The sequence below is a fragment of the Podarcis muralis genome, chromosome 16 (assembly GCF_964188315.1).
Source record: "Podarcis muralis chromosome 16, rPodMur119.hap1.1, whole genome shotgun sequence".
Taxonomy (NCBI): Eukaryota; Metazoa; Chordata; class Lepidosauria; order Squamata; family Lacertidae; genus Podarcis; species Podarcis muralis.
Window position 1 is genome coordinate 29,970,495 of NC_135670.1, and position 19,376 is coordinate 29,989,870.

The 19,376-nt window shown below is 48.7% G+C and overlaps 1 protein-coding gene across 3 annotated transcripts in view; it reads left to right on the forward strand.

Moving 5' to 3' along the window:
- Nucleotides 1-19,376, forward strand: part of TBX1 (T-box transcription factor 1) — a 72,381-nt gene that overhangs the window by 15,972 nt on the left and 37,033 nt on the right. The window contains exons 2-3 of one of the 3 annotated variants that reach the window (XM_028709895.2): nucleotides 4,748-4,954; nucleotides 10,061-10,580. In XM_028709895.2, the coding sequence (XP_028565728.2) occupies nucleotides 4,921-4,954; nucleotides 10,061-10,580 (554 nt within the window). In that variant the 5' untranslated portion in view covers nucleotides 4,748-4,920. Of the gene's footprint in view, nucleotides 1-4,520; nucleotides 4,955-10,060; nucleotides 10,581-19,376 lie in introns of those variants that run through there. The other 2 variants (XM_028709893.2, XM_028709894.2) reach the window with 2 other exon arrangements.

A 19,376-nucleotide genomic window follows, 5' to 3' on the forward strand; every position in this document is an offset into this window, starting at 1 on the left:
TTTCTTCAAGCGGTGGATTAATCCTGAGAGTTGTGAGTTTTGTCATTCATGGTAGGGAGACCTAAAATAGGGATTTCAAACTTTTCTTTAAAAAAAAATATCTGGGCAAAGTGTTGTAAAAAGTGCTGTTTATTCATTGGAGGGGGGGGGGGAGAGTCATTGTAGAATTATAGACACCCAGGCACGATTTGTATTTTTTTTAAAAAGAAAGACAGACAAATAAATCCGTTTTATTTAGAGCTCTTATTTTCTTACGGCATTATCCGATCATCACCTGTTCTGAAACTATCTTGTAAACGCACTTTCCAGACAAAAGGCCAAGGATTATTATTATTCCAATGGGACAGTTACGCATAAATATGTCCCACTGATATAAAAGGGGCTTTATAAAGTACGGAATTGCGGTTGAAGGTTTTTTTTCCCCCTTCCAAAAAACCCTCAATTTTATTCGTTTGTTTATGCCATTTATAACAAACCGTCTTTCCCCCCATCCGGGAGCGCAAGGCGGCTTACACGTCGGCTTCCAATCCTGGGGGTCCTTCCGCACAATTCACACCCAGGTCTAAAGAAATCAACGGGACCGGTTGAAAGTACGGCAGCTAGCCTCTCTTCCTACCCCCACTGACCTGGAACAATGTTCTACGGCTTACTCAAAAGTGGGACTTGCTCCGTTAGTTGGAAAACACGGAGGAATATCCGTGCGATCGTGGTCATCGAGGGATCCATTGCGTGATAACATCCCGCCCACTTCTTACGGACTCCATAGGGATCCCATTGACTTGGCTAGGACTGCTTATGTCAAATAAGTCCTCCTGCATAATATTAAGCGTATTTTCTGTTAAAAAATGTGCTGCATAAATATATATTTTTGCTCCTTATTAGGGAACACCCTTGTGGCACTTCGAAAACTTCGTCGATTTATGATGGCATAAGCTTCCGTAGGTTGCAGACCAATTCATCAGATGGATGGAGTTTTATTCTGTTTTACAAGTATATGTACATATGAGAGTGGTGCTTTTTTCCGGGCGTGGGGGGAGAGAGTTGTAAACATTGAGGTCAGAAGCAGAACACAGATCCCGTGATTCCCGGTGGCGGTTTGCAGACAGTTGTGGCTGATAACACAGGCGTCTCTCGGAACACGGAGAAGCCGGTTCGCACGTGTAACGTAACACCAAGCCCTTGTCGCGATTCAGTCCAGGAGTGATGCGGTCGAACTTCCTGATTAATGCCAATTCAGAGGTTTCACTTGGCGGTTCTCCCTTTAATGATGATGATAATGGTGGTTAATTGCAGACAGTCTCTATGCAAAACACGCAATACGCTCCCTGACCCTGCGGCGATGGTGTGTCTGCCTTATCCATCGAGATCCCAGTAGCCCTGGCCTGGGTTTATTTTTTAGTTTTTCCGTGAGTTCTCATGTGGAGAAGGGTCTTGGGTATAATGCAGTGGGGGAGGCAAAGTCTGCTTATCCAGCCCCCACCACCCACCCACCACTTCGGACTTGGAAGAGCTCGTCTGTAGCCGGAGGAGAGATCGGATTGCAGGAGTGCTGTGCCGGGAGCAGCCGCGGAAAGCGATCCTGTTCTCCGCGTCTGGCCTTCTAACGTTGCAGCAGAGAAAAGGAGGACGGCGCTTCAAGGCAGCCTTTGCAGGTGACCTGGCCAGTTAAGCAGATGTATTTGTGTGTGTTTCTGTGCCTAGCTCGCTCGGGAGTCCTATTGAACTCAATGGGGCTTACTCCCAAGGATGTGCGGTTAGGATCGCAGCCCCCTGGAAGGGATCCGAGAGGTGCGCAGCCGAGCTAAAGCTCCCGTGGCACGAAGATTTAAGTGGGTGGGGGTCTTTTCGGCGGCGGGGTGTCCTCGAAACCAATGCGGATTGCTCAACTCTAAAGTCATTCCCTTCTCTCTCTCTCTCTCACGTGACAAGGACTGGAGACTTGTGTGAACCCGGACAAAATCCTTTTTATGCCTCCAGAAATTATGTATGTCTTTATCCAGAAAAGGCGCGCGGGCTTTCGGACTCCCGAGAGATATAGCACCTGGGAATGTTTTGCGATTTCACAAAACAGTTATGACTTTTATACGGTTTGGAACCCAGAAAGCGTTTTCTTTCTTCCTCCGAATTCAGCATTGCACAAAAGATCCATAATTCTTTTTACTGTAGCTTTGGTCCCAAAGGGATATTTCATGTAAAATTCCTTCCTTCTTCCGTATCCATCCTGGTTTATCGCCGTTTTGCATCAAGAGAGCGTTCTCGATCCAGATGGAAAAATTGTTTAAGAAGTGCTAATTCTTTTTATTATGGTTTCTCACTTAAAGCATTCTCCAGCCGCAAGTAAACGTTCTTAATAGAATGTATTGTACTACCCTACTAATTGTAAGATGATTACTCTGAATACTATGCAACGGTAGTGAGAAATACTCCGCAATTACTGTTGGTATAAAATCATACCAATGCAGAAGAGTTTGGGACTATTATGGGATTGAGAGCCCGATTCATACTCGGTTCATATTTCATTCCTAGAGTAATTTTGCTTTAGGAAGAGGGGCCCATTTGCTCTCAACCTTAATCTCAAATTTAGACACTTTTTTAAAAATTTGGGAGCATTTGATAACTTTTTGTTTTTTTTTTTTTGTTGTTTTTTTTGTTGTTTTTTTTGCTTAACAGACCAAAAAGTGACACATCCTTTCGGCTCAGAGCTTCAAATATATTCAAGTAAGAGATGGGACTTCGTTGTTGACCGATATAGAACTTTGTCATATTAGATAGTTTAAAGTGTTCCTAGGTATTAAGGCAATAAAACGGCTGGAATGGCTCAAGATTAGACCGCGGTGAATGTGTCCTCTCAGAACATCTAATTATACAAACCATTCACTTTTTAGATATGTTTTCTTCCCCACACACCCCGTCGTCATTTTTTTTTTTTTTAAAGATTATTATGGCTAGAGGCCTCAAAAACCGAAAGTGGCCCGTGCCTCACTGGACGTCTGAGGCTGGATCGGAAAGAGGTGTCTCTGCCTAGGTCTCTACGAAGCTGATTCCCACCCCGAGAAAGTGTTTTAAGTTTTTAAGCAGGTGGTGTTTGGATCTGGGGCGGTATTCCCCCCCCCCCCCCAGCAAAAAATAAAACCCACCCCCTGGCAATCCTTCGCAAACTAAGCTGGTACGTGTCTCGTCCCCAAGCCTCGAGCCAGACATTATGGGTCGGTGATGACATCTCCGGCGCGAGGGGAGGAGAGGTTTGGGGTGCGAATCAAGGCTCCTCACCATAATTGCCATAGAGCTGTAATTGCTGTCTTACGCAACGTTCCGTTTTGCTGTGAAACGCGGCTCCGCAAAACCCGACGCGCGCTTTGTTGGGAGGGAGATCTGAGGATACAGTAGCCCATGGGATTGGTGTATTGGGGCGTGTGTGTGTGTCTTTGTGTGTGGTGGGGTCACCGCTAATAGTGCGGCCTGTTTATAGGTCGAAGCAGTACAACGCGGTAAAACTAATCTGTCCACACGCACCTCTGGAGAAACCGTTTTCAGTGCCGGCCCACAGACCGGACTAAAGAAGGGATTGTTCATTCTCAAGGTCTTGCGGGGCGAGATGACCCCTTCTTTGGTTCGGGAAACTGCAGAGCGGACTGTTTTGCTTCTAGGCTGGACTCACTCTGGGAGGGGGTTGCGCTGCTTCCTCCTATATACGTAATTGCTGGTGATTCTGAGGTGTCCTTTCACACCTGGGCAGACAACAAGTTTCTGCTATTATTATTCTGGTGGCCACGGCAAGAAAACTGGAAAAATGAAGGAGGAGGCGCAGTCTACCCGCTCTGCTGCTCCGCGACACAATCCTCTCCAATTTATAGCTCTCTTCTTTGCTAGTTTGTCGCTGGTAGTGTTTCCGCAAAGGAAGCGGGGAGCGGAGGATGCGAAATTAGCGGCGGGGCAGAAGGCCATCCTTACAAGTCCGTGAGGCATCGCCACCCACGGGAAGGTGCGCAGAGCGAGCGAGAGGAATCCTCTGCGACAGGGAAGGGAGCTGCGCCCTCAGCCTTGCAAGGAAGGCGCGCGCCCTAAGGAGGGAGGAGAGTGGTGTAAATAAACGCAATAAATCCAGGGGAAACCGGAAAAAAGGGAAAACCAGGAGCATTTACCTGAGCTATTCCTTGCTGGGGAAAAAGAAGGAATGCGGGAGAAATGTGTGGAGAAACCAAGAACATAAAACTCCCACTCGATCCTAAGCGCTTTACCTGGAGGTAAACCTCCCTGAGCAGGCGCGGCGCTTACTTCCGAGTAAACGTGGCTAGGCCGGCTGCCGATCCGAGGTGCTGGGGGGGGGGAGCAAGCGGGAGGGGGGACGAGGTGGCAGAGGAGGAGGAGGAGGAGGGAGATGTCGGGTTGGGCCAAGGCGCGCCGGAGCCACTTTCCGCCAGCTGGGAGGAGGGAACGGCGATGGGTTGCTGGAAAGGGGGGGAGGGGGGAGGGAAGGGCCAGGGCAGAGGAGAGACGGGTGGGGGAGCCGCTTCGGAAACTTCCTTCGGCTCCTTCTCTTCCCGCAGCAGTTTCTGCCGCCGGGCCGCCGCGGGGCCCCTGCCATGCGCGCCGCGCGCGTCCCAGCGCAGCTGGCCCTGGCGCGCTGATCTCCCCGACGGGCGAGCCGTTTCCACGCGGGCTCGGCGTTTTCTCTGCCCTCCTATGGACGACGCGAGCCCCCTATCCCCCAAGGCCAACGCGTTCAGTATCGCCTCTCTGATTTCAGCCGCTGAGCGCGAGGGGAAAGGAGGCGGCGACCAAGACGACGACGACAACGACGAGGAGGAGGTTGCAGTCGCTGCGCTGGACTCCGAGCCCAGCGCCGCCGCCGCCGCCGTCGGTGGGGGCCTCCGCAGACCTTACAGCCCCTCCGCTGCCGCTGCTGCCGCCCGGAGGAGGATGCATTTTAGCGCCGTTACCCGGGACATGGAAGGTAAGCGGCGAAGAGACTCGAGAAATTTGCTTTTAAATAAATCAGTTGGTGGGGAGGGGAGAGGATATGTCTGCAAAAATATGTGGCGCCCCTCAGCCACTGCTTAGCGCAGCCAGCACCCAGAGGTCAAGGGCGAAGGGAGCTCCGGGGATCTCGCCCACAGACACTCGCACAACTGCACAGTTTGCTCGGATACTCTCCTCCCGGTTAGAGCAACCCAGCTCTGCCGCGCTCGGAGACCCGGAGACGGCCCAAGTGGCTGTGTTGCAGCAAGGAAACATTTTGACAACAGCCTCAAACAAAGCAAAACCCAACGCCCCAGTCCCTCTGCGGCGCGCACGACGACACCTGGGAATTCAAGGTGCCTGGGCTTACTTCCGAGTAGACACGCCTCCGCTTGCCCTGCGCCGGCTCCCTCGCTCCAAGGAACTTCCGTGCAATGAAAATGTGCCTTGTTTCGCGTATATTATTTTCCGTGGCGCTTTGTCACCGAGGAATAACGCGGGTTTGGGGGGCTTCTGGACTTAGGGAGCTGCCTGCTGCCGAGTTAGACCAGCGGTCCCTCTAAACTCTTCTTACTGGCACTGGGTCTCCGGGGGTCTGGGGCGCAGATTTCCCCCGATCCTAAGGGGTCCGAACTGGGGAGCCATCTGCCTACAGAGCATGCCGTTTGCGGCTTAGCCACGAACGACCCTTCCTCATATATAACCTCCCCAATGGAGATCCGCAGCAAAAAGCGCCCCCGGATCCTCCAGCTCCGGGCTGTAGCCAGCGGAGATAGACTCAGAGTAGACCCGAAGGAGCTAATGAACCTGCTAGTCATGCCCATTAGTTTCAATGGGTTCTGCTTGGAGTACCCATTATAATTCATAATAATTAACGACAATAATAATTATTACTATTATGATGAATGTTGTGCAGCATTACCAAGTCACTTAGCATTAAACTCACCGTGTGAGCAGATGGGTCTGTGAGCAGCAAACATTGCAGTTCTGTTTGGGGTTCTTAAAAAAATAAAATAGTCCATACTTTTGTTTAACCGATCTAGGAACTAAACCACAACCTCTTCTGGTTTGCTCGCCCGCCCGGCGTCTTTTCTTTGGAAAACGACTCTCCTCTAAACGTAACCGAGGCTGGAGTCCCGAAACAGAAGCCTACCTGGGCGTCAGCCCCATTGAACCCAGTGGGGTTGGCTTCCGAGTAAAAGCATCTGTGGCATTTGGGTGGCACATATAACGTTAGCAACTGGAGCCACCGCCCACGGAAAAAACAAACAAACCACAGGCTCTCTCAAATCGATAGTAAATCTAGGTCAGGCACATGCTTGTAATGTGCTGCTTCGCTGTCAATTAGCAAAGTAGCCCTGAGCTATGGAGTTATTAGCAGCGATTGCAGCGCAGTCAGGAAGGGACCACGTGTGTGTTTGGGGGGAGGGGGAGAAGCTCTCTCTAATTTGCCTGTAAGAACAAGAGAAAGTTGAGTATTTGGGACATATAAGTCTTATTATTAAATTCTAATTATTAAATTTACAAGGAACTATAATAGTTCCCTTCTACATAAGGAAAGTCAAGGGAATACAAATTCTAACCCCAGGACTTTTTAAAGTCCCGTTTCTTTGAGTGGGAAGAGGTGAAGTCTTCTCTTAACACTTACTAAAAAATAAATGGCTGAAACTTCGGAATAAATGAATGACCGGATGGTTCCCATATACGGTGCAGATTATACACACAAGATCACGCTAACGTTCTGTGGAGCTGACATAAAACACGTTTGAGTCTTGCTTCCCGGTAAATATGGTAAACACTAGGTTGTATTTTATATACAGAGATCTTAATCACTTAACTTGGAAGCCTGTTCCATTTAAGTTTTTTTAAAAAGTTTACTATAAATAAACACACAGAAATGAACGTGTGCTAGATTCCACTGCGATAGCCCGGTTCATTTCAACGCGCAACGGGGCGTTAGCCTTGGCGGGGAGGAATTAATTCACGAGATTACAGAGCTTGGAAGAAATACAAATAATTAGAAAGAAAATAAAATAGCAGTGTTATGGTATAGGAAGTCATATGGCGCTTATAGAAAGTATAAAACAATGGTTTTAGAACTTTAAAAAACCCCAGCTGGTTCAAAGTCAGGAGGCGATTTTCTACAACAAGGCCACAGAGTAGCTGAAATCAGTAAAGGCGTTTAATTGGAGAGTGGCGGAGAGGATTCTCTGTTTCAAATATTCCATTTGTGGGGGGGGGGGGGGGGAGAGAGACTGGGGGCTCATCCAGACGACCAGAGCAATAAAGGCTATATGCTGTATTACAGCGCAGCAAGAACACCGTGCTAAACAGCAAGCGAATAACACAGGACGCAATATGGATTTAGCGCGTGTTTGCTGGTGGCAATGCAGGATACAAATAAACTTCAATTAATTAAACTTCGCGGAAAGGTCACCTATAGGAACCCCACGGAAGTGAATGGGGGAGTTGTGGTACTGCGCGGTCCCCGTTCACTTCCATGGCTCTCTCTCTCTCTCCAGTATGAAACCTTCTGGCTTGAGGAGGCGTCCAAGAGTAGTTCAGAATAATATGACGGGCTTCCACACTACACCTTAAAATAAGCCATAATAACTTTTTTAAAGTTGCTTTTTAAAGGTTACTTTTAAAACAGACTATACTTACTTGAATTGAATCTTAAACAACAATAAAACTTATATTGTATATTCGCTATTTCATTATATAGCGAGATTTAACCCCGGCAGGAGAGTCCTGCCAACTTTCCCCAAATTTCCTAGTAGCCCAATTCTCTTACAGGAACATTTTTTTGAGAGGAAGTAAACTCCATTGAATAGGATATCAAAAGAGTCGTGTAGGAAAAGATGCCCACTCAGTCTGATTTCAGTGAGTATTCTCCGCAGGAATCACTTTAATCTTAATTTTATTTTTAAATCCGAACAGAGGAATCAGAATAATTCTGTGGCTTCCTTGGAACTTGACTTCCAAGGAAATGCACTTCCCACGGCAATCTAATAATAATAATAACTTCCCAAACTAATCTAATAATAATAATAATAATAATAATAATAATAATAATAATAGCTCTTCTTGAAACCAATACCATTTCATTCCTTCCAGCATGCTGAGCATTGGGGGGGACGTCATAGCTCAGTCGTAGGACATCTGCCTTGCATGCAGAAGGTCCCGGGCATCTCAGGTAGAGCTGGGAATGTTCCTTTTCTAAAACCCTGGAGAACCGTTGCCTGTCATTGGGGACAATATTGAACTAGAGAGATCAGTGATCTGACTCTGGGTTAGCAACAGTGAATTTATCCCCCTACCCTCTCCAATACTGTGTTCACATATTAGCGAGCCCGCAATCCGGATTAGTACTGTACTGCAATCTCATATATAGGACAGTAAACCTCATTCAACACTGTATATAGATCGGGGGCCTAATTCGGACAATTTCGGGCTGGAGAGGGGATTCCTGTCCAAGTCCTCCTGGCCATTTAAATAGAGTTAAGAGCTCAAATAAGGCTTTTGCTTCCAGTATACGGCTTAAGAGATTTGTGGGCCGGCGCTTGCTGAAGCTTCAGAGGTCCTGGGTTAAAAACGAGCCTGTTTGAATGGGCAGGAAAACTGCAGTGGTGCTGGATGAGTTTTCACGTCTATAATATGCAGATAATTAATTTGCAGTATAATAGGAGATGGGGGTGGGGGTGGATGAGAGGCGATGCAAGTGGGGGGTTGTTGTTTTGTTTTGGTTTCAAAGAGGTTGCATGTAAATTTTTGCTTGCATCAAAGCTGGGAGAGCGAGCTAAGGGAGAGCTCCAGGAAAAGCCCACCCTCTCCAAGCGCGCGCGCGCTCTCACTCTCCCCGCTTGTCAATCACTCCGCGGCTCCCGAGGCAAGGAAAAGGGCGCGCGCGCGCGCGTTACCTGCAGGGGCTCCCCTTTATCGCCATTGAAGAAGAAGGGGGGGGGGAAGGGAAGTAAGAACCGGTTTGGTGGCAGCGAAAAGAGGGAGGCCCTCTGCTGAGAGAAAGAGAGAGAGAGAGAAGAGGCCGCCTCACAGCCAAGCCAGGAGAAAATGGAAGCAAAGCAGGGCGTTTAAAAGATGAGGGGGACGAAGAGGCAGAGGGTGAAGGGGGGCGGAGGTGCCGAGCCCTGCCCGGGCAGCCAGCCGCCAGCGCTCGCTGGCTGACTGACGGCCGGGCTGGCTGACTCGCCCTCTCCCTTTTCGGGGGCGAGGCCAAAAGCCCAAGCGCGAGGGGGGGGGGGGGGAGAGAAAGAGTTTGGAGGTGGGAGGAGGGACGTCCCCTGCTGGGCTGGGCGCGAGGAGGAGATAGGAGAGCGTGGCGCGCGCGCCCAGGCCTCTCCACCGCCGCGCTCCCCACCCCCCCCAGTCCCCGGGGGAATGACTCAGTCCGTCTGTCAGTCAGTCAGTCAGTCAGTCAGGAGCGCCACAGCGCGAGAGAGAAAAAAGAGAGAGGCAGTCTGAGGGAGTTCTTGTCAGTAGCGCTCTCTCTCTCTCTCGAGGAAGCGAGAAAACGCCAGAGAAAAGGAGCTCGTTCCTTCAGAGCGCGAGGGGCTTTTTTCTGGGCCTCTTTCTCTCTCTCTCGGCATTCACTTCTCTCGGCGTCTCTCCGGCGCAGAAGCCGGAGCCGAGGCGGTGGCCTTCCTCGGAGAGCCCCCGGCGCGTTTATGAGGAGAAGCAGCCGCGGGATAAGCTGTAAAGTTTCTGGTGCGCGCGCAGGCGCGCCACCGAGAGCGGAGGAGCGAGCCAGCCGGCGCTGAGGCGAACTTGGCCGAGCGCTTTTTTTTTTAAGGGGGGGGGGAAGGTGAGAGAGAGAGAGAGAGAGAGAGAGAAGAGAAGAGGCCAAGTCAACCGAGAGAGAGGGGGGGCCTCCCTTCTATTTCTCCCTCAGCGGCGGGGCGCTATAAATTGAGGCGGCTGTGGCGCCGCGGCCCAGTTTACCTCAGGAGGGCGAGCAGCTCCGGGAAGCGAGCGAGCAACCGACCTGACCGCCCGCTGTTCTCTCTCTCTCTCTCTCTCTCTCCCCCCTCCTTCCTTCCTTTCTCTCTCTTTTCTTCTTCTTCTTCCTCCGGCATGATATCAGCCATCTCCAGCCCTTGGCTGACGCAGCTGTCCCATTTTTGCGACGTCGCCGCTTTCACGGCCAACAGCCTGAGCAGCCTCAACGCGTCGGCGGCGGCCGCGGCCGGCTACCACCACCTCTCGCCGTCGCCGGGGGACCCGTACGGCCAGCATGAGCCGCCGCACTACGAGCCCTGCTCGGCGCAGCAGCAGCAACACCCGCCGCCTCAGCCGCCGCCACCGGCGCCGCAGCACCACCACGCCAGCCAGCAGCAGCAGCAACAGCAGCAACCGCAGCAGCTCGGCTACGCCTTCCCAGGCGGCTCCGGGGCCAACCCTCCTCCGCCGCAGCCGCCGCCGCCGGGCTCCGACACCCCCGAGAGCGGCGGAGGGGGAGGCGGCGGATCGGCGCCGGCCTCGGCCAAGGCGCCGGTCAAGAAGAACCCCAAAGTGGCCAACGTCAACGTGCAGCTGGAGATGAAGGCGCTGTGGGACGAGTTCAACCAGCTGGGCACCGAGATGATCGTCACCAAGGCCGGCAGGTCAGAGCCCCCTTTGCGCCTCCCTCCCCTTTCTTGTTTTGCGCGCAGGGCGGGTTGGACTGGATGACCCCGGAAGGTCCCTTCCAAGTCTCGAAAAGCAAGCGGCAGGCTTCCTAGTCTTGCTCAGAGGAGATCGGGAGAGGCTTCCCTTCGTGGTGCCTTTGGAAATGGACGGGCCTAAAGGAGTCAGGTCCGTTGACTTCCATGGGGCTACTCTGAGCAAGGCTAGCATGGGGCGCTAGGGGCTTCCTACCCAGAAAGTGGGGTCCGCCGTTTCTCCTCACCCCCAAACTTCTTCCCCGAAAGACCCGATGGGCAGGCAGTGCGGACGAATGGGAAACATACCAGGCGTTCTTTTATTTATTTTAAGGCGATTATTATTATTATTATTATTACAGATAGGTAGCCGTGTTGGTCTGCCATAGTCAAAACAAAACAAAAATTCCTTCCAGTAGCACCTTAAAGGCCAACTAAGTTAGTTCTTGGTATGAGCTTTCGTGTGCATGCACACTTCTTCAGATACACTGAAACACTGAAACAGAAGTTGCCAGATCCTTCTGTTTCAGTGTATCTGAAGAAGTGTGCATGCACACGAAAGCTCATACCAAGAACTAACTTAGTTGGTCTTTAAGGTGCTACTGGAAGGAAATTTTTTTGTATTATTATTATTATTATTATTATTATTATTATTATTATTATTATTATTATTATTATCACACGATCCTGCCACAGTTGGGCGCTTTGGGGATGTCTGGGGGGATTGGGAAGGAGGGAGGGCTGCGATCCTACGCCTGCAGAAACTTGCAAGCTATGTTGGGCTTTCTTCTGAGCAGAAGGCACGCTGAGGATTGCGGCGTTGAGGCTGCGATTCTGTGCTCGCCTTGGATAGTAAAAGCCATTTGAGCGCGTTGGGACTTTTAATCGACCTCCTGGAGTTTATTCTTCGTTCCTGCCGTGAATACCACTAGGTACCCCCCCTTTCTTGCTTGTGGCATTTTTTTCACCCTCCCCTCCATTGTTTTCCTTACGTTCTTCCTGCTGTGGCTTCGGTTAAGTGCAGGAGTTACTAAGGAACGAATTCGTCCCTAAACGCCCCGATCCCAACCACTTTCACTCGTTTCCTCCTCTCCTCCTTCAGCGGTTCTTACTTCCAAGTGAGACTATGTGATCCAGGATCCTTCAGTTTATTGACTCTGGATTTCATGTAGCGACATCTCCGCTTATCTGACCCAAAATGTTGCTGATTTGTTTGCTTTTTTTTTAAAAAAAACAACCCTTTCCAGTTCACAGTAGTACAGGCTAACGCTGGTGGAAACCTTTTTGATTTGAAAAATAGGTGTGGAGGATCATTATTATCATCATCATAATGCGATGATTAAATGATTAGTTCATTACCAGTCTTAATCAACCCTCATCCTTCCAAAACTCTTTCTTCAGCCCCAACCTTTACATATATGCACAATGTGTATTTTTTAAAAGTAGTGCTGTAATGGTTTAATAGATCCTGTACACGTTTACGCAGAAAGAAGTCCTACTGAGTTGAATGAGAATTGCTCCAAAGTGTGTGTGTGTGCGCGCGCCTAGGATCGCAGCCTGCGCTCCCTCTACCGCCCCGCCCCACCCTACCCTCCTCGTCATTTCCTTCCGATAATTTGCTGCCCATTATAACTTTAAAATAGCTTCCCGCAAGGTGGTAGCCCACAAATTAACTAAACGTAATTGTACTCAAAACTGGCTGATCCACTTTGATCCTGAACGCAACAACGGTGTACTTGTCATTCCGGCTGATTTAACGAGGACTCATTTTCACCTAAATAAATTGTTTCGGGTGGGGGCGTCAGCGGTCTCCCTTTGATTCGGCGGAAAAGGCAAGCTCGATCCCTAAAACCCTTCGATCAGGTAGAAGCAGCCCGCCTGGCCTGACTTGGTTTGCGGGTTGTAACGTGTAAAGGGGTCAACGCGTGACCACCAGGGTTCATTCCCTATTTTGGAAAAAAAAATGTACAAAAATCAGAATTAAAAGTTGAGATCCAGGCAGTCGAGCGGAGATTTTAACTTCCACAGGGATACGCTGCACGCTTTAAAATTATATATCTTAATATTTTAGCTGGCGCAAAATCTGCTTAAAATCTTAAATACGCGTCGTTTCTTTTCATTGTCCGGAGTTTGGGTTCTAGTCTCTGTTGAGTCCCGTAAAATGTGGGTTTCGCAACATACGGTTTCTTTCTTTCTTTCTTTCTTTCTTTCTTTCTTTCTTTCTTTCTTTCTTTCTTTCTTTCTTTCTACCGTCCCACCACAGTGCAGAAAATTAAAGTTCAGAATTTCAATGCCGTTTTAATGCTTTTTTTTAAAAAAAAAGTTTCTAAGGAATGAATTCAAATTCCCTTCGGGGAATAGATAGGTTGGAAACATTTTATAGGCCTGTTCTGGAAGAAAATATATATTTAAAAACTTCACTCTTTCAGGGTAATCTGCTTTCAGTCACTTGTGTTTCTTTAAGGGGAAGCTCTGCGTTTTGTCTCAGTGTGGAAAAGAAGAGTTGGGAGCGCAGAACAGAGAAAGCCTCTTATAAATGTGTGGGGAAGCGCGGAGAGGCAAACGTGTGTTTACATTGCTTAAAATATATATGAAAAAATACAGGGAGGGGGTTATATCAATACGGAGCTTTGTTAGTACTTTATTTTGAGCGGGGGAAATGATGGGATTTCGCCTGTTTAGTCATCTCTTTCTATTCATGCCTTCGGAAGGGAAGTAAAATAAATTCAGGATTCGCCCCAGCAGGCCTCTCAAACTCTCTCTCTATATATAGTACATATAGAGAGAATATATATACATAATAAAAACAAAAATAGGTTGTGGTTTTTTTAAAGTATTATGTTTCGTTAAAGCCTTAGTTCAGCATAATTTAAACATTCGTTTATAAAATGCTGGGGATTTTTAAAATTTATTTTTTAATTTTTTTGCATTTTAAATTTTCCCTGGGTATATACTAAATGAAACACCTACCGGTACTTCAGAGGGCCGCATAAATTAACTTGAACACACACAGCCACCCCCACCCCCAACTTTCCTGTCCCAGCAGGAGTTGTCATATATTATGCTCCCGTTTTGTTACAGCAACAACCCACAATTCAGTTAAGTTGAAATTATTGGGAGTTGTTGCTCCGTTGGGGCCCCGACTATGCCGAGGCAATGAACGCCGCCCAAGGCGCTATAAACAGACCTCCGCTTCCGCGTCAGGAGAAAGTTCAAGCCTGCGCTTAGTTCCTCGGAAGTAAGACCCAGCAAGGTTCAGTTCCTCACTAGCCAAGAGTCTTTAGGGTGACATCCTCGACCAGCAGAGCAGTTGGTAGATCAGCCCCGCTGGTTTCAAAGGGGAATTGGTTGAAGAATCACAGTCCCTAACTTCTTTTTATGGCAAGAATGCGGAGACGGGGAGGGCTCGCTGGGGCCTTGAATCTGATCCCAACCAGCGTGGCAAATATCGTTGGTCTTCCAATCGCGGCACACGGGCTCACTTTTTTTTTGTTAGAGCAAGGAGCTCCCGATCTGGCTTGTCAGCCCCATAACCTTTTCGGAGAGGAGCCGCTTTGGTTCTGGAAAGGAAAGACTCCATTGCAGAGAAGAGGCCCGGTGTGCGCTGGAGTCCCCTTTGGGTCTGACGCTTTGGGGGAATTTTCTTTCTTTCTTTCTTTCTTTCTTTCTTTCTTTCTTTCTTTCTTTCTTTCTTTCTTTCTTTCTTTCTCTCTCTCTCTCCGGCTGTTCCTCGGGAAGCAGAAACGCCTGCACATGTTTGCTGGTAGCAAACCGTGAGCAGAAAGGAACAAAGCCTGCCGAGTCTACCACCGTCTCCTGCCGAGAATGCTCGGTAGGAATTATTAGCCAACCCGGACATGATTTTCTGTGTCCAGTCGCCCCCGCTCTCTTTCCCTTTCTGTTTACACCTCTGCAGCAAGGAGTGATGCAGAACACCTGCTGATAGGCAATGGGCACGATCCATGCTCTTTTAAACCGCATTGATCTCCCCCTCTCTTCTTATCAGAATGTCATACATTTAATAAAAACACCTTCCCAGTCTTGGGAACCTTAGTTTACACCTTAGAATCCCCAGCACCCTTAACAAACTACAGTTCCCGTGATTACTTTTGTGCGTGTGTGCTTTAAATGTATGGTGTGTACGCAACTTGATCTCTCCCAGGGGAATCTAGGCGATTTCCAACGAACTTGGCTTTGCTTGGATCTTGCCCAGCCTTTTTAGATCAAGGATTTTTCCTTTCCTGGGAGGCGATTTTTTAGTAACTGGTCTAGAAGTTATGTAGCAGTGTCAGAAACAGAATACCCACCCCTTTTTAAACTTCCACAAAAGAACACTCTGTTTACTTACTTTACTTGGCAGTAGTTAAGTTTAAATAATATTTGACTCTGGACTTCACAGTCCTACGGTGACTCTATAGATACGTGTTTGGGACCCTCCTGCTCATTCTTCTGAGCTGGTCCCTGGACTTCTGCCCCCAAAGTTCTACCTGGGTGACACAGTTTATAATTGTTGATCGTGTTAGAAGAACTCTTTTAACTAATACATAAACATGAATTTCCTCCCCCAGGCACGACAGAAGTTGCTTAGTGTTGTTCCTGTCGTTTTGAGTGTTTGCTCAGAAGTAAACCTCGCTGTAGGAAAACGTAAATGTACACAGTTGTTGCGTTTAAACAACACACACACACACACACTTTCCTTTCCAGTCCCGTTGGAGCTAACCGAAGGGACATGGGGAAAAATACAGACTGGCTATGAAATAATCACTACCTCATGTGGACGCCCCGCATAAAAGTGAGCGAGCAAAGCGTGACATTGCCACCCTAAATCTAAAATGCTATACGCAGTCACTTGGGATTGAGTCCCATGGGACTCGATGCGGTTTGTCTCTGGATAAACATGCATGCGAGGATTGCAGTAAAAAGTACAATGTGGGAAACGTTCGTTTAGGAAAGCAGAGATTCTGGAGTTGAAAGGAGTCTCTCCACGGGCCAGCTTTTTGTTTTGATTTAAAAACAACAACAAAGACTTGCGGGGAAAGGAAACTGATGCCCCAGTTTCTCTCTCAGATTCGCGAGAATTAGGGTTCATACCATCCGGCAGCTTCTAAGTCAATGGCTGCTTTTGTTCTGAATTGGTAGGGCTGAAATAATGGAGCGGGGGAATGGGCGACTTCCTAAAACCTCGGCGATTGTTTCAATGGGGGAAAATGCTCTTCGCATTGATTTCGGTTTGGTTTCAGAGTTCTTTGCCCACATTCCTGGGCCCTGCTATGTGTGCGGGCCTCCATAAGTGAGTTGGGGGTTTTGTGGGGCGTGGTTTTTGGATTTGAAAGCCACGATCGTGGTTTCCCCAAGAAGCCCTCTATCTGAAACGGATTTCCTTTTTTAAGAAAAGGTCAGCGCCGTTGATTTCAACGGGGGTCACGTCCCAGTGAACGTGCTTATTTATTAGCAACACTGATACACAGCTTAATTTTTTAAAGTAAAAAAAGCCCTGGCTGTAAGCGGTTTTAGGGTCTGTGTCCAGGGTCTGCAGATCTGAAATCCACGCATTTCGTATGTTAACGAGGCCCTGAGCTTGTGAATCCAACCGTTAACCCCTTTCGGACTCCTATTTTTGGGCGTGTGTGTGTGTGTAAATAGCGGGTTGTCAAATTTTTAAACGTCAATTTTAGGTAGAATTACAATTGCAAATCCCCGAAACGCTTAGGTCCGGCCAGGGCGAGTTTGCTCGACGTCGTTCCGTGCTGATCCCTGCTGCTCTAGAACTTGATTTCGCCCATCTACATTGTAGAAAAATAAGCCACGATTCTATTATCCGCGATTCTATTATCCTTTGGAAGTGGGTCACTCCAAAGCGGTTTTCTTTGCTTCTTCGTCTTGACTGATTTTAGTAGAGTTGATAACGAAGCAAGATTCTCTAGGGAGGTCTTCTAAAAATCGTGCTTGCGCGTTTGAGAATCTGCTGGATTATTTTTAAGTGGAACAACGAGGGAAGAATTAAGGCTTAATTCCTAAATATTTACTGGGGAGTAAGTCCAGTTTGGACTCAGTTCCGAGTAAAGGCAAAAATGCTCGCCGAAAGTGGTGGGGAAAATTACTGGATATCGTTCCTGTCTATATTTTAAATTCTCTCACATGTATACAGTCCTTACATTTTAGCCCAAACCGTTTTAAAATTCTGAACGCCTCTACCAGAGGTGGGGAAAGGGAAAGGTTAAAAGGGGGCAAAACAAACCGACAAAATTTTTTTAAGACAGGCTTCTAGTCCCTGGTAAGGGCGAGTGTTCCGGTTTATTTTAACGACTCTTTAAAACCGGTGGTGTTTGAAGCTGGAGTTTCTCAAGTTAACGTGTTTGTTTTTCAAGCTTCATTTAAGGCCAAAAGCGAAAAAACACCGGGGCGGGAGGTTAATAGGGTTCACCTCCTGTTAAACTATCAGCTCGGGGCCTGACACAATATTGCGCTCCGGGTCTGGGGGTGTGTGGTTTGGTTTCCCCCCGAACGACTCCGAAGTCGTCCCCGTCCCCCCCAGACGGGACAAGCAGGCACCGTTAAGCAGAGATGCCCGCACGTTTTCTACAAAGAGCACGTTTGGTTCGGAGCCCGCCAGAGAATCTCTCTCTCCCAAGCGCAGACGTGGGGTGGGTAGAGAAATGTTAGGGGGAGGCTCGTGAAACGTCGGGAACAGAAAGGACAGCTGTCCCAATCCGCAATGGAGACTTCTCCCTCCCTCCCTCTCCCTCTCTGCCTCTCTTTTTCCAATGGAGCCTTTGCTTCTTCCCCCTTGAAAGCGAAGCAGCTCCTGGACCGGGTGGCCAGTCTTCTGTTGCAGCGAGCAAGAGAGCCTGCACCCCTGCGCCTCTTTGCCCGTTGAACTCCCCTTGCCTGGGGAGCTGCTGAAGATCTGCGTGCCCCGAGGGAAGGCAGGAGCCAGGGATCCTACGCGCAAGGGAGCCCACAGACCAGGAGTATGCAGCCGGCAGGAGAGGACTCTTGTCCGCCTTCGTTTAAGATAATCCATTTGTTTTAGTATTTAAATTGTAAACCGCCTTGGGTGCCTTGGCAGAGAAGGCGGTATACAAATGCAATAAGTAATTTAAATATACAACCCAGCTCCATGCGTCTTGCGGACTGGGTTCTCGCAGTAAACCAATCCATCCTTTTAAGGTCGCTTCCAGGCGGATTTTTGTCTCGTGAGCATTCAGCCCGACTTGTTTTGGGGAGGGGGAGGTTAGACGACGTAGCAGGCCTATTTCACCAGCAAGTCGTTCTGCTCTGCGGCAGAGAGGAGGAGAGATTAGACGACGTTGTGCCATGCAAGTGCTATTCTGCACTTTCCAAGCGCCGTCCTTATTTTTCAGAACATACCAGTGTTCCCTGAAAGGGACCCAGTTTAACAAACCTGCTCAGATATCTTCTTCATATGATGGTACAACTTACTTTTGGTGCATGTGTGTCAGGGAATCGCCCCTGACATCTCTGATTTGAAGCAAGAGAAACGGACAACTAAGCCGGGTCTCTTTACCACAAGCTGCTAAGTTTACTGGTGCCGCATAAGTCCCGCACTGTGACATATTCTCTAAGAGGAGTTACGTACTGAGGCTACAGTTCTATACAACGGGGAGTAAGGACCCAACGAACTCAACGGGGCTGAGTAGATATATATTCGACTGCGCTGTTGATGGGACGGATTGTGGCCATCCTTATCCAACTTTTATTTTTCCGATCCATTGCAGATCGAGCCTCTGCATACTTACTTGGGAGTAAATACCACTCTATTGCAATAGGTATTGTCCTTGGAGACGAAGCCTTAGAGTTTCGGGATTGTTTAAGTACAGAATCTAAGGACTGTAGAGCTGCAAGGGACCACGCGGGTCATCTAGTCCAACCCCCTGCGATGCCCGAATCTTTTGTCCTAGATTGTCCAACCCACCACCCTGAGATTAAGAGCCTATTGCTCTACCCACTGAGCTAACCCAGCCATCCCCAGAAAGCTACTCTGATATAAAATTCATTATATATTTTTCGGCGTGGGGCCTCCTGCACATTTGATTTCAGAAGCCCCATCCTATCCGTTTTCTTAGACACCCAATTTATTTCGGGTGGGATTTGCTCCCAAACAAGTTTGCTCGGAGTTGACACCTACCTTGTCCTCCCATCAGCTTAGCAGTTAAACATTTTAGCTGGGGGGTCCTGATCGATTTCAAGGTGGGCTTTATTTCCCAATGGGGTGGGGGGCGATCTAGAGCGTTGATCGCTGCGCGCTTAGCTGTGTGAGCTGAAGCCGGCTGGTGCTTTCAGAAAAGGCTCCCGCCCGCCTTGGTCTCTGCCTGGATTGCGCGCAAGGCGCCTAAGGATTTATTTTTAATTTATATCCCACTTTTTTCTCCAGGGAGCTCAAGGTGACCTACCTGCTGCTCTCCCTCCTTATTTAATCTCCGCAATAGCCCTGTGAGGTAGGTTAGGCTGAGAGAGCGTGACTGGCCCAAGGTCAGCCAGTGAGCTTCATGGACCAGTGGGGATTTGAACCCTGGTCTTCCAGATACGAGTCCATACTCTAACCACTAGGCCACACTGGCTCAGAAAGCCCGAGACTGCTTATGCGCACACCATGCATTTTACAACACATTTAAAATACATTCTTCCAAAAGATCCTGGGAACTGTAATTGGCCCCACATAGAGCTACAGTTATAGGGACTCGGGTGGCGCTGTGGGTTAAACCACAGAGCCTAGAACTTGCCAATCAGAAGGTCGGG